The 15000-nt window shown below is 48.2% G+C and overlaps 2 protein-coding genes across 2 annotated transcripts in view; one reads left to right on the forward strand and one right to left on the reverse strand.

The window, feature by feature from the left end:
• The window catches only part of LOC123757418 (cell surface glycoprotein 1-like), an 18668-nt gene extending 14856 nt beyond the window's left edge, over positions 1-3812 (reverse strand). The window contains exon 1 of the mRNA XM_069321123.1: positions 3774-3812. Within this exon, the coding sequence (XP_069177224.1) occupies positions 3774-3812 (39 nt within the window). The remainder of the gene's footprint in view (positions 1-3773) is intronic.
• CalpC (calpain C) overlaps positions 1-15000 on the forward strand; it is a 348733-nt gene that overhangs the window by 12956 nt on the left and 320777 nt on the right. The window lies entirely within an intron of this gene.

The raw sequence follows: 15000 nt of genomic DNA on the forward strand, positions 1-15000 counted from the left end.
GGTGCCCTGGGAGTGGTGCCCTGGGAGTGGTGCCCTGGGAATGGTGCCTGGGAGTGGTGCCTGGGAGTGGTGCCTGGGAGTGGTGCCCTGGGAGTGGTGCCTGGGAGTGGTGCCCTGGGAGTGGTGCCTGGGAGTGGTGCCCTGGGAGTGGTGCCCTGGGAATGGTGCCTGGGAGTGGTGCCTGGGAGTGGTGCCCTGGGAGTGGTGCCTGGGAGTGGTGCCCTGGGAGTGGTGCCTGGGAGTGGTGCCTGGGAGTGGTGCCCTGGGAGTGGTGCCCTGGGAATGGTGCCTGGGAGTGGTGCCTGGGAGTGGTGCCCTGGGAGTGGTGCCTGGGAGTGGTGCCCTGGGAGTGGTGCCCTGGGAGTGGTGCCCTGGGAATGGTGCCTGGGAGTGGTGCCTGGGAGTGGTGCCCTGGGAGTGGTGCCTGGGAGTGGTGCCCTGGGAGTGGTGCCTGGGAGTGGTGCCTGGGAGTGGTGCCTGGGAGTGGTGCCCTGGGAGTGGTGCCCTGGGAGTGGTGCCCTGGGAGTGGTGCCCTGGGAGTGGTGCCTGGGAGTGGTGCCCTCGGAGTGGTGCCCTGGGAGTGGTGCCTGGGAGTGGTGCCTGGGAGTGGTGCTTGGGAGTGGTGCCCTGGGAGTGGTGCCCTGGGAGTGGTGCCCTGGGAGTGGTGCCCTGGGAGTGGTGCCTGGGAGTGGTGCCTGGGAGTGGTGCCCTGGGAGTGGTGCCTGGGAGTGGTGCCTGGGAGTGGTGCCTGGGAGTGGTGCCTGGGAGTGGTGCCCTGGGAGTGGTGCCCTGGGAGTGTTGCCTGGGAGTGGTGCCCTGGGAGTGGTGCCCTGGGAGTGGTGCCTGGGAGTGGTGCCTGGGAGTGGTGCCCTGGGAGTGGTGCCCTGGGAGTGGTGCCCTGGGAGTGGTGCCCTGGGAGTGGTGCCTGGGAGTGGTGCCCTGGGAGTGGTGCCCTGGGAGTGGTGCCTGGGAGTGGTGCCTGGGAGTGGTGCCTGGGAGTGGTGCCTGGGAGTGGTGCCCTGGGAGTGGTGCCCTGGGAGTGGTGCCTGGGAGTGGTGCCCTGGGAGTTGTGCCTGGGAGTGGTGCCCTGGGAGTGGTGCCCTGGGAGTGGTGCCCTGGGAGTGGTGCCCTGGGAGTGGTGCCCTGGGAGTGGTGCCCAGGGAGTGGTGCCCAGGGAGTGGTGCCCTGGGAGTGGTGCCCTGGGAGTGGTGCCCTGGGAGTGGTGCCCAGGGAGTGGTGCCCAGGGAGTGGTGCCTGGGAGTGGTGCCCTGGGAGTGGTGCCCTGGGAGTGGTGCCCTAGGAGTGGTGCCCTGGGAGTGGTGCCCTGGGAGTGGTGCCCTGGGAGTGGTGCCCAGGGAGTGGTGCCTGGGAGTGGTGCCCTGGGAGTGGTGCCCTGGGAGTGGTGCCCTGGGAGTGGTGCCCTGGGAGTGGTGCCCTGGGAGTGGTGCCCTGGGAGTGGTGCCTGGGAGTGGTGCCCTGGGAGTGGTGCCCTGGGAGTGGTGCCTGGGAGTGGTGCCCTGGGAGTGGTGCCCTGGAAGTGGTGCCTGGGAGTGGTGCCCTGGGAGTGGTGCCAACACACACTGTATCCTGTGTGTTGTGGTGCTACACTGTACCCTGTGTGTTGTGGTGCTACACTGTACCCTGTGTGTTGTGGTGCTACACTGTATCCTGTGTGTTGTGGTGCTACACTGTACCCTGTGTGTTGTGGTGCTACACTGTACCCTGTGTGTTGTGGTGCTACACTGTACCCTGTGTGTTGTGGTGCTACACTGTATCCTGTGTGTTGTGGTGCTACACTGTACCCTGTGTGTTGTGGTGCTACACTGTATCCTGTTTGTTGTGGTGCTACACTGTACCCTGTGTGTTGTGGTGCTACACTGTACCCTGCGTGTTGTGGTGCTACACTGTACCCTGTGTGTTGTGGTGCTACACTGTATCCTGTCTGTTGCGGTGCTACACTGTACCCTGTGTGTTGTGGTGCTACACTGTACCCTGTGTGTTGTGGTGCTACACTGTACCCTGTGTGTTGTGGTGCTACACTGTACCCTGTGTGTTGTGGTGCTACACTGTATCCTGTGTGTTGTGGTGCTACACTGTACCCTGTGTGTTGTGGTGCTACACTGTATCCTGTGTGTTGCGGTGCTACACTGTACCCTGTGTGTTGTGGTGTTACACTGTACCCTCTGTGTTGTGGTGCTACACTGTACCCTGTGTGTTGTGGTGCTACACTGTTCCCTGTGTGTTGTGGTGCTACACTGTACCCTGTGTGTTGTGGTGCTACACTGTACCCTGTGTGTTGTGGTGTTACACTGTACCCTGTGTGTTGTGGTGCTACACTGTACCCTGTGTGTTGTGGTGCTACACTGTACCCTGTGTGTTGTGGTGCTACACTGTACCCTGTGTGTTGTGGTGCTACACTGTACCCTGTGTGTTGTGGTGCTACACTGTACCCTGTGTGTTGTGGTGCTACACTGTATACTGTGTGTTGTGGTGCTACACTGTACCCTGTGTGTTGTGGTGCTACACTGTACCCTGTGTGTTGTGGTGCTACACTGTACCCTGTGTGTTGTGGTGCTACACTGTACCCTGTGTGTTGTGGTGCTACACTGTACCCTGTGTGTTGTGGTGCTACACTGTACCCTGTGTGTTGTGGTGCTACACTGTACCCTGTGTGTTGTGGTGCTACACTGTACCCTGTTTGTTGTGGTGCTACACTGTACCCTGTGTGTTGTGGTGCTACACTGTACCCTGTGTGTTGTGGTGCTACACTGTACCCTGTGTGTTGTGGTGCTACACTGTACCCTGTGTGTTGTGGTGCCTCACTGTACCCTGTGTGTTGTGGTGCTACACTGTACCCTGTGTGTTGTGGTGCTACACTGTACCCTGTGTGTTGTGGTGCTACACTGTACCCTGTGTGCTGTGGTGCTACACTGTACCCTGTGTGTTGTGGTGCTACACTGTACCCTGTGTGTTGTGGTGCCTCACTGTACCCTGTGTGTTGTGGTGCTACACTGTACCCTGTGTGTTGTGGTGCTACACTGTACCCTGTGTGTTGTGGTGCTACACTGTACCCTGTGTGTTGTGGTGCTACACTGTACCCTGTGTGTTGTGGTGCTACACTGTACCCTGTGTGTTGTGGTGCTACACTGTATCCTGTGTGCTGCGGTGCTACACTGTACCCTGTGTGTTGTGGTGCTACACTGTACCCTGTGTGTTGCGGTGCTACACTGTACCCTGTGTGTTGTGGTGCTACACTGTACCCTGTGTGTTGTGGTGCTACACTGTACCCTGTGTGTTGCGGTGCTACACTGTACCCTGTGTGTTGTGGTGCTACACTGTACCCTGTGTGTTGTGGTGCTACACTGTACCCTGTGTGTTGTGGTGCTACACTGTACCCTGTGTGTTGTGGTGCTACACTGTACCCTGCGTGTTGTGGTGCTACACTGTACCCTGTGTGTTGTGGTGCCTCACTGTACCTGTATAAGAGTGGACGGGAGAGTTCAACAGTGTGTGAAGTAGTGATCCGTCCACGACCGTCAAGAGCTGGCTCACTACTCTGACAGAGCTGAGTGGATACAACTTCTCCCTCACACACGCGGGGCCGGGGTTCGAGTCTTTTAGGGCCCAATAAAGCAGACTTGCGAACTGGCAAGAATATGATTAATAGATAAGTAGACGTCTGAAACGAGGCAGGTAAGCCTAACGATACTGTACAAAAGACAGAGGAAATACAACTTCTGAGAGTAGAGAGATTCCTGGCCGCCCACACACACCTGAAGGCCAGGCTCCACACCTGCGTCCACCGCCGACATAATGGCGGGAGATGTTGGCGGGAAGGTCAGAGAGAAGCCAGTGGGACGGGACGGTGTGTGTGTGTGTGAGTGGCATACATAACACGGTGTTAACACCACACATTCACTCTCCTGCCAACATGTGTGTGTGTAACCCATGTTGCTGCTACTACAGTGTGTGCGCGCACGCGGGGGTTGAGCTCTGGCTCTTTGGTCCCGCCTCTCAACTGTGAATCAACCAGTGTACAGGTTCCCGAGCCTACTGGGCTCTAAACTGTGTGTGTGGAGTCTGCCTCCACCACAACACTGCCTAATGCATTCCATTTGTTGACTACTCTGAAGAAGACTAGCACGCGCGCACGCACACACACACACACACACACACACACACACACACACACACACACACACACACACACACACACACACACACACACACACACAATATGCGAGGCTGGCTAACATCAGAACGGCGTTCAGGAACCTGTGTAAGGAATCATTCAGAATCTTGTACACCACATATGTAAGACCAATCCTGGAGTATGCGGCCCCAGCATGGAGCCCGTACCTTGTGAAGCAGAAGACGAAGCTGGAAAAAGTCCAAAGGTATGCTACTAGACTAGTCCCAGAACTAAGAGGCATGAGTTATGAGGAAAGGCTGCGGGAAATACACCTTACGACACTGGAAGACAGAAGAGTAAGGGGGGACATGATCACAACCTACAAAATCCTCAGGGGAATCGACCGGGTAAACAAGGATGACCTTTTCAACACTGGAGGGACGCGAACAAGGGGACACAGGTGGAAGCTGAGTACCCAAATGAGCCACAGAGACATTAGAAAGAACTTTTTCAGTGTCAGAGTAGTTAGTAAACGGAATGCACTAGGAAGTGATGTGGTGGAGGCTGACTCCATACACAGTTTCAAATGTAGATATGATAGAGCCCAGTAGGCTCAGGAACCTGTACACCAGTTGATTGACGGTTGAGAGGCGGGACTAAAGAGCCAGAGCTCAACCAACGCAAGCACAATTAGGTGAGTACACACACACACACACACACACACACACACACACACACACACACACACACACACACACACACACACACACACGCCAAAATTATGAGACGGATTAGACCAGAGGAGGACAGCTTGAGGCTTCAAGAAGACCTGGACAAGCTGCAGGAATGGTCGAACAAATGGTTGTTAGAGTTTAACCCAAGCAAATGTAATGTAATGAACATAGGGGTAGGAAGCAGGAGACCAGATACAAGGTATCATTTGGGAGATGAAATACTTCAAGAGTCAGAGAGAGAGAAAGACTTGGGGGTTGATATCATGCCAAACCTGTCCCCTGAAGCTCATATCAAGAGGATAACATCAGCAGCATATGCTAGGTTGGCTAACATAAGAACGGCCTTTAGAAACTTGTGTAAGGAATCTTTCAGAACATTATAAACCACATATGTCAGACCAATCCTGCAGTATGCGGCTCCAGCATGGAGTCCATATCTAGTCAAGCTTAAGACTAAACTGGAAAAGGTCCAAAGGTTTGCCACCAGACTAGTACCCGAGCTGAGAGGTATGAGCTATGAGGAGAGACTACGTGAATTAAACCTCACTTCGTTGGAAGACAGAAGAGTTAGGGGGGACATGATCACCACACTGAAGATTCTCAAGGGAATTGATAGGGTAGATAAAGACAGGCTATTTAACACAAGGGGCACATGCACTAGGGGACACAGGTGGAAACTGAGTGCCCAAATGAGCCACAGAGATATTAGAAAGAACTTTTTTAATGCCAGAGTGGTTGACAAATGGAATGCATTAGGAAGTGATGTGGTGGAGGCTGACTCCATACACAGTTTCAAGTGTAGATATGATAGAGCCCAATAGGCTCATGAACCTGTACACCAGTTGATTGACGGTTGAGAGGCGGGACCAAAGAGCCAGAGCTCAACCCCCACAAGCACAACTAGGTGAGTACAACTAGGTGAGTACACACACACACTTTTGTCCTCACATCCCAGCCGATGTGATGATGCCCACAGAAATTATATATATATATATATATATATATATATATATATATATATATATATATATATATATATATATATATATATATATATATATATATAATATATATATTATTAAATATGACCGAAAAAGTAAGATTAATAATTCTAACACGAATTTTCTCAATCTTTCGTACATTTCGTTTCACTGTTGGAGGTAAATCAAAAATCAATTCTCCAAAATTCATTTTTATTTCTAGTCTGACGCGACACGAGCGCGTTTCGTAAAACTTAGACTATTTTACAGGAACTTCTTTTCCACAGCTCATAAAACGGAGGAAAGGGTCCTGAAAGATATTGTTAATAGAAACGTTATCCCTACAGACAAAAATCAGAGGATACAACTGACGATTTACTATAAAACCAGAAAAACGGCCAGCCTACTCATGAGAAACTCTCCAGACACAAAACAGAACGCTTTAAAAGAGACTAACGTCGTCTATGCCTTCAAATGCCCTCTTGGGGACTGTAAGCTCCAAAAAACCCAGTATATAGGCAAGACAACAACATCTCTTTCTAGGCGTTTAACGATGCATAAGCAACAGGGCTCCATTAAGGAACATATAATCTCTTCCCACAACCAAACCATCGCCAGAGAAATCCTAGTAAACAACACAGAAATCATCGATAGATACAGCGATAGCAGGCGGCTTGACCTTTGCGAGGCACTACACATCAAGAAGTCAACACCAGCAATCAACAGCCAATTATTGCACAACTATATTCTACCCACCTCAAGACTCCGCTCCAATATAGAAGCATCAAGAAATATGGACCAATAGGCTTTCTACAAACACTTCTATTCAATATCCATTGTTTCGTGTTCTGTCTTGTGTTGATGAAATTAATACCCTATTAATACTCTTGTTCTGTCTTGTGTTGATGAAATTAATACCCTATTAATACCACATCTTGTTCTGTCTTGTGTTAATGCCACATCACCCCTTCCACCTCACTCAAATGTAGATATAAAATCGGAGATGCGTAAGTTCTATTCAGTTGTGTATTTGTGAACTAAAGTCTTTGAAAATGTAAAAAGTTTTACGAAACGCGCTCGTGTCGCGTCAGACTAGAAATAAAAATGAATTTTGGAGAATTGATTTTTGATTTACCTCCAACAGTGAAACGAAATGTACGAAAGATTGAGAAAATTCGTGTTAGAATTATTAATCTTACTTTTTCGGTCATATTTAATAATATATGTCTACAGGAAAGACTGCTACCAAAATATACTAATATATATATATATATATATATATATATATATATATATATATATATATATATATATATTGCGCGTTCATATATATATATATATATATATATATATATATATATATATATATATATATGAACGCGCAAAATATATATATATATATATATATATATATATATATATATATATGCAAACAAGCCTGAATGGTCCCCAGGACTATATACAACTGAAAACTCACACCCCAGAAGTGACTCGAACCCATACTCCCAGGAGCAACGCAACTGGTATGTACAGGGACGCCTTAATCCGCTTGACCATCACGACCGGACAAAAGGAAGTGATAGCCGAGGCTATTTGAACCACTTCCCCGCCGGCACTCAGATGGTAATCTTGGGCATAGCATTTTATCAAATCACCTCATTGTATATAGTCGTATATAGTCCTGGGGACCATTCAGGCTTGTTTGCATTTGTGTTCCTCACGTGTGCCCCAAAGAATGAGGTGATTTGATAAAATGCTATGCCCAAGATTACCATCCGAGTGCCGGCGGGGAAGTGGTTCAAATAGCCTCGGCTATCACTTCCTTTTGTCCGGTCGTGATGGTCAAGCGGATTAAGGCGTCCCTGTACATACCAGTTGCGTTGCTCCTGGGAGTATGGGTTCGAGTCACTTGTGGGGTGAGTTTTCAGTTATATATATATATATATATATATATATATATATATATATATATATATATATATATATATATATATATATATATATCACTAAGAACTCTTTGACCCGGCCAGGATTCGAAACCATGCCGTCCAGGATCACCCCTAAACGTACTCAGTACCGTGACCACCGTACCGATGATCGGTGGTCACGGTACTGTGTACGTTTAGGGGTGATCCTGGACGGCATGGGTTCGAATCCTGGCCGGGTCAAAGAGTTCTTAGTGATATATGGCTTGCGCGTTCATGCAGCTTTCTCACACACACACATATACATATTATATATATATATATATATATATATATATATATATATATATATATATATATATATATATATATATATATATATATATGCGAACAAGCCTGAATGGTCCCCAGGACAATTTGCAACTGAAAACTCACACCCCAGAAGTGACTCGAACCCATACTCCCAGGAGCAACGCAACTGGTATGTACAAGACGCCTTAATCCACTTGACCATCACGACCGGACAAAATGAGGTGATAGCCGAAGCTATTTGAACCACCCCACCGCCGGCACTCGGATAGTAATCTTGGGCATAGCATTTTACCAAATCACCTCATTCTTTGGGGCACACGTGAGGAACACAAATGCGAACAAGCCTGAATGGTCCCCAGGACAATTTGCAACTGAAAACTCACACCCCAGAAGTGACTCGAACCCATACTCCCAGGAGCAACGCAACTGGTATGTACAAGACGCCTTAATCCACTTGACCATATATATATATATATATATATATATATATATATATATATATATATATATATATATATATATATATATATATATATGTCGTACCTAGTAGCGAGAACGCACTTCTCAGCCTACTACGCAAGGCCCGATTTGCCTAATAAGCCAAGTTTTCCTGAATTAATATATTTTCTCTAATTTTTTTCTTATGAAATGATAAAGCTACCCATTTCATTATGTATGAGTTCAATTTTTTTTATTGGAGTTAAAATTAACGGAGATATATGACCGAACCTAACCAACCCTACCTAACCTATCTTTATGGGTTAGGTTAGGTTAGGTAGCCGAAAATGTTAGGTTAGGTTAGGTAGGTTAGGTAGTCGAAAAACAATTAATTCATGAAAACTTGGCTTATTAGGCAAATCGGGCCTTGCATAGTAGGCTGAGAAGTGCGTTATATATATATATATATATATATATATATATATATATATATATATATATATATATATATATATATATATATATGTCGTACCTAGTAGCCAGAACGCACTTCTCAGCCTACTATGTAAGGCCCGATTTGCCTAATAAGCCAAGTTTTCATGAATTAATATATTTTCTCTAATTTTTTTCTAATGGAATGATAAAGCTACCTATTTCATTATGTATGAGGTCAATTTTTTTTTATTGAAGTTAAAATTAACGTAGATATTTGCCCAAACCTAACCAACCCTACCTAACCTAACCTAACCTATCTTTATAGGTTAGGTTAGGTTAGGTAGCCGAAAAGGTTAGGTTAGGTTAGGTTAGGTATGTTAGGTAGTCGAAAAACAAATTATTCATGAAAACTTGGCTTATTAGGCAAATCATGCCTTGCATAGTAGGCTGAGAAGTGTGTTCTGGCTACTAGGTACGACATATATATATATATATATACGACATATATATATATATATATATATATATATATATATATATATATATATATATATATATATATATATATATATAATATGGAAGAATAATCACAACGAACGTGTGATTCTAAGTATTCACATAGGGAAATGAAACGAAAATTCCAAACGATTTTTGTGTTTTTTGTCGTATGTAGGCAGGTATATATGTGGTTAATGATGACAACAGTGCTGGCGTGGTTGATGTGTGTGTAAGCTTCCTATGCTTCTCCCTTCTTAGTCTCACTATTAAGACCAGTAATCAACTTACCCAAACTCACGATAAAGATACTAGTAATTACTGAAGGATTTGTTTCCTAAAGCATTTAGTTGGTGTCTGGAGCATATTCAGGTCAAGAGTTAGGGTTAGGGGACAGGTAAGGTAATTATAAGGAGAACGCGCCAAGTAAGTCATTATCAAAAGAAGGCACCAAACCGGGAAGGCTATGTGGCACCATCAAATGTGCGGGATAATCAGAGGGCGCTAAATATCACCAAGGATGCCAATACGAGAACAGAAAGGCATAAGGCGAACGATATCAAAAGTATCCGAGTCACCAAGAATACTATCAGAGACAAGCGACCGCGAGGGACTGTCGGAAAACAAGACACACGCTCGTCCCAGAAGTCAGGACATTCAAGAAGGACATGCATGTCCGTAAGAGGGACAATGCAATTAGGACAATAAGAAGCAGGGCGGTGCTCCATCAAGTGACCATGAGTTAAGCGAGTATGGCCAATACGCAACCTCGCCAGTGCCGTTTCCCATCGCCGGTTACGGTGGTAGGAGGACGGCCACGAGGACACACAACTTTTACGAGAACGTAGTTTGTTACCAGTAACAGACGACCAACAAGCCTGCCAACGGGTAAGGATGGAGGAATGGATAATCGGGTAAAAGTCGGAATAAGGAATGCCTTTACGAGAGATGGGACAAGAGTGGACAGCCTCCCTAGCAGCAGCATCCGCACACATTTAAAGAGGCACCAATATGGCTGGGAACCCAACAAAACTCAACCGACTTAATTTTACTGTGAACAAGAAACAGCCAATGCTGGATCTCGACAACCACAGGATGAACCAGATTACAGGACCCAAGAGCCAGGAGGGCACTACGAGAGTCAACAACAAATACAAAGGAAGATTGACAACGAGAGAGCAGGAGACGGAGAGCATAGAGAATAGCATAAAGCTCCGCTGTGAAGATGCTAGTCTCCGGAGGTAAGCGACACATATAAGTGTGATCAGGAAAAACAACAGAGTAGCTCACACGTCCGCAGACTTAGACCCATCGGAAAAGACGGAAACGGAGTGGGAGTGAGAAGAAAAGTGCTCAAGGAAAATGCATTTTAGAATGGTAGGAAGGGTAAAAGCTTTAGTGATGGGGGTCAAGGATGTACAAAACTGCGGAATGAGGACCCTCCACGGGGGCAAAGAAGGAACAACACGAGGAGAAACATTGGAAATACGAACGGAAAGAGAATCCTGTAAGCGAGTGTTCCCAGTTGTCTATGAAAGATATTGCATTTGATTTGCAATATCTTTCCAGCCGGCAATTGACACCAAGTGCCATCGACAACCATTCATTCCCAACGCTCTTTCTTGGAAGAATGCCACATATGATCGGGATTCCTCCCTCGCTCCTAACTAATTCTATGGCTTTGTTAAATTTCTGTATAAGTTCCTCACTCCTAACTCGTCCAACATCATTACCCCCTGCACTACTACAAATAATGGGTTTGTTCCCATTTCCCGTCATAATATCTTTCATGTTGTCAACAATATCTCCAATTCCAGCTCCCGGATAGCAAACCCTTTACCTGTTCCCTCCATCTCTGACACAAAACGTCCTGTCTAAATACCTCACCTGGGAATCTCCACAACCAAAATTCGCTTAGGTACCTCCATAACTTTCTGAGCACTTTGAGGAGCCTGTGCTTTGTTGCTCTTCGTTTCTTTCAAAGGCTCACCACAGCACTCGTCATCCAACACGGCAAATGAGTTTGACGTCCTTAGGGCGTCTGTAGGAGGCCTTGTCAAGGTCTTCTTAAGACCCCTGTCCTAAACAACTTTCCACGACGAGGTCTTGTTAATATTGGTCTCCTCCTTCATTTCTTCTCGATGTTTCAGCTGTCGTACCTCCTCCCGTAGGGAATCCATCTCTGCTCTCAGAGTTCCAACTAGATTCATCAATTCCTTCACTAATCCTTCCATTATTGCTTAATAATATTACTACAATCGGAGCTCCAGCTAACACAACCTCTCACTGTGACTGCACCCTTGGCTGCATCAATCGCAAGTTGAAGCCGACGTTGAAGGAGAGGCGAATCATCACCCTGACAGCAAAGGGTAAGATCATCGACATAGAGAGCGGAGAAGACGCCTGAAGGAAGAGAGGAAAGCAGACCATTGAGGGCAACCAGAAAAAGAGGGCAACCAGAAAACAACCCGAAGGGGTTGACGGCGACGACCACGAGGGGGACGAGTAAACGTGTCTACCTGGAGGACAGAATGGCCGTGGGCATCAAGGATATGCCGAATATCATCGTGGCAATACTGCAGATTCGGAACACCGGTCGCATCATGAGGCGGGAGGAGAATAGTGCCAACACTGGCATTCAACCGAGCATTCTTTGAGACCCGAACAGGAGTCTTGCCAAGGCAGGATAAGGCAGCCAAGCGGGAAGCTGCATCCTGAGAAGGAGCAGCAGCAACACGTGTCCCGCGACGAGTGGGGTTGAAGGTAACAGAGGCATCCATGGAATCAACAAGATGCCGATGGAGGGAGAAATCGTCAGGAGGCGCAGAATCAAGAGGGAGGAGATCAAAGTATTTGGCCCATGAAGCGGGACCAAACAAGGCCTGATATGCATTAGTACGGGAAGGAATCGAGCGAGTGCGGCTGTGGTGCGGACAGCGTTGAGAACCCCCAAAGAGAGAGGGGTTAAAAGGCGCAGTAGTCACAACGAGAGACTTAGCCGCGCCAGGGGACGAAGTGGTCACCACTGGGGGCTTGAAGCTCGACCCAACCACAGAGGAGGGAGGGGAGCTGAGGGAAGAACTTAGGAGGGTCAAAGGAGGAGCAAGGTCGAGGCCCAATGCAGCGGGGGCTACAGAGCCAGGTCTTCCAATACAGGCCGACTCGAGGGCTTGGTCGCCCACCCCACAAGTCTGAGAGGGTACAAGAGAAACATTCAACGACATAAATACGAAGAGTGACAAATTCATTCACGAATGTGCCCCCATACCCACCATGGAGCCACACTTAGAGGCAGGACAACCAATAAGAAGCTATCGTCGATCATGCCGGGGCCCCCCTAGGGGTGCATCGTGAGTTTACGCCCCACAAACGCCACCTTAAGAACCGTCAGTCCGTCGAGATCAGGCTCAGCGACGAAAGGGGGATTGACAATAAAAGGTTTCCCTCGCTTGAGACGTTGGGTACTACAGTTCTACGGGTGCAAGAGTATGCCTCCTCAAGCACCTGGGCGTCAAAATAGAAGAAGTCCAAAGGAATAACCAAAACAAGCATAGCCGTGTGATTCCTTCCCGAGTTTCAGACAAGGAACTCGGCAGTCATACTATAGAATTGATCCTATGAAGTATGATCATGGTCATACAGGAATGGCAGGAAACGACAAGCAGATAGGAGAAGAGGGGGGAGAAAAACGAAACAGAAGGAAAAGGAAAAGTTGTTCAGCACAATTAGAGAGGACAGCAGCAGGAGCACAAGGCTACAAAAGGACAGAGGACTGTCCCAAAGAGCATCCCACTCCGGCAGCCGCCCACCAAGCCCCCCTCACCACAACAGCGAGCTGAACAGGAAGAGGAGGGGGAAGAAAGCGTCAAGCCATTACAACTATATAGCATTTGGAAGGGGGCTGGATAATGATTTAGGATGAGACAGGGAGAAGGGAATGGAAGGAATGGTGCCCAACTACTTGCACGGTCGGAGATTGAACGCCGACCTGCATGAAGCGAAACCGTGGCTCTACCATCCAGTTCAAGTAATGGGGCAAGGATAAGACCAAACACACACCAGGTGTGTGTGTGAGTTACCATTACGTCACGCAGATAGTGATTAAGGCTGGATTAGGACGGCTGGAGCCCACATATTGCCACGCTTGACGAGTGTGGCGCCAGAGGTGGCGGCGGTAGTGGAGGTAAACAGTGCTACACTTGATGAATGGAAAGCTGGCGGGTGTTTGTAAACAAGAGACGGCTGGGTTAATGGTAGTCTGGCCGCGTCGCGTCCATTGACGGTAGTGGTTGGGGGGGTGGGAGGGGTTAACCCACATAACTTGAGACCGACCAACCTTTTCCCAGGAAGCCGGTCTTGTCTGTCGGTCTTGTCTGTCCGTCTTTTCTGTCGGTCTTGTCTGTCCGTCTTTTCTGTCCGTCTTTTCTGTCCGTCTTGTCTGTCGGTCTTGTCTGTCGGTCTTGTCTGTCAGTCTTGTCTGTCGGTCTTGTCTGTCAGTCTTGTCTGTCAGTCTTGTCTGTCGGTCTTGTCTGTCGGTCCTGTCTGACGGTCTTGCCTGTCGGTCTTGTCTGTCGGTCTTGTCTGTCGGTCTTGTCTGTCAGTCTTGTCTGTCGGTCTTGTCAGCCGGTCTTGTCTGTCGGTCTTGTCTGTCGGTCTTGTCAGCCGGTCTTGTCTGTCGGTCTTGTCAGCCGGTCTTGTCTGTCAGTCTTGTCTGTCGGTCTTGTCTGTCGGTCCTGTCTGTCGGTGTTGTCTGTCCGTCTTGTCTGCCGGTCTTGTCTGTCGGTCTTGTCTGTCGGTCTTAATTTGTCTGTCAGTCATGTCTGTCGGTCTTGTCTGTCGGTCTTGTCTGTCGGTCTTGTCTGTCGGTCTTGTCTGTCAGTCTGTCTGCCGGTCTTGTCTGTCGGTCTTGTCTGTCAGTCTTGTCTGTCGGTCTTGTCTGTCAGTCTTGTCTGTCGGTCTTGTCTGTCGGTCTTGTCTGTCGGTCTTGTCTGTCGGTCTTGTCTGTCAGTCTTGTCTGTCGGTCTTGTCTGTCGGTCCTGTCTGTCGGTCTTGTCTGTCGGTCTTGTCTGTCGGTCTTGTCTGTCCATCTTGTCTGTCGGTCTTGTCTGTCGGTCTTGTCAGCCGGTCTTGTCTGTCGGTCTTGTCAGCCGGTCTTGTCTGTCGGTCTTGTCTGTCGGTCTTGTCTGTCGGTCTTGTCTGTCCGTCTTGTCTGTCGGTCTTGTCTGTCGGTCTTGTCTGTCCATCTTGTCTGTCGGTCTTGTCTGTCCGTCTTGTCTGTCGGTTTTGTCTGCCCGTCTTGTCTGTCGGTCTTGTCTGTCGGTCTTGTCTGTCCATCTTGTCTGTCGGTCTTGTCTGTCCATCTTGTCTGTCGGTCTTGTCTGTCGGTCTTGTCTGTCGGTCTTGTCTGTCGGCCTTGTCTGTCGGTCTTGTCTGTCGGCCTTGTCAGCCGGTCTTGTCTGTCGGTCTTGTCTGTCGGTCTTGTCGGCCGGTCTTGTCTGTCGGTCTTGTCTGTCGGTCTTGTCTGTCGGTCTTGTCTTTCGGTCTTGTCT

This window comes from Procambarus clarkii, chromosome 1 (genome assembly GCF_040958095.1).
Source record: "Procambarus clarkii isolate CNS0578487 chromosome 1, FALCON_Pclarkii_2.0, whole genome shotgun sequence".
Classification (NCBI taxonomy): domain Eukaryota; kingdom Metazoa; phylum Arthropoda; class Malacostraca; order Decapoda; family Cambaridae; genus Procambarus; species Procambarus clarkii.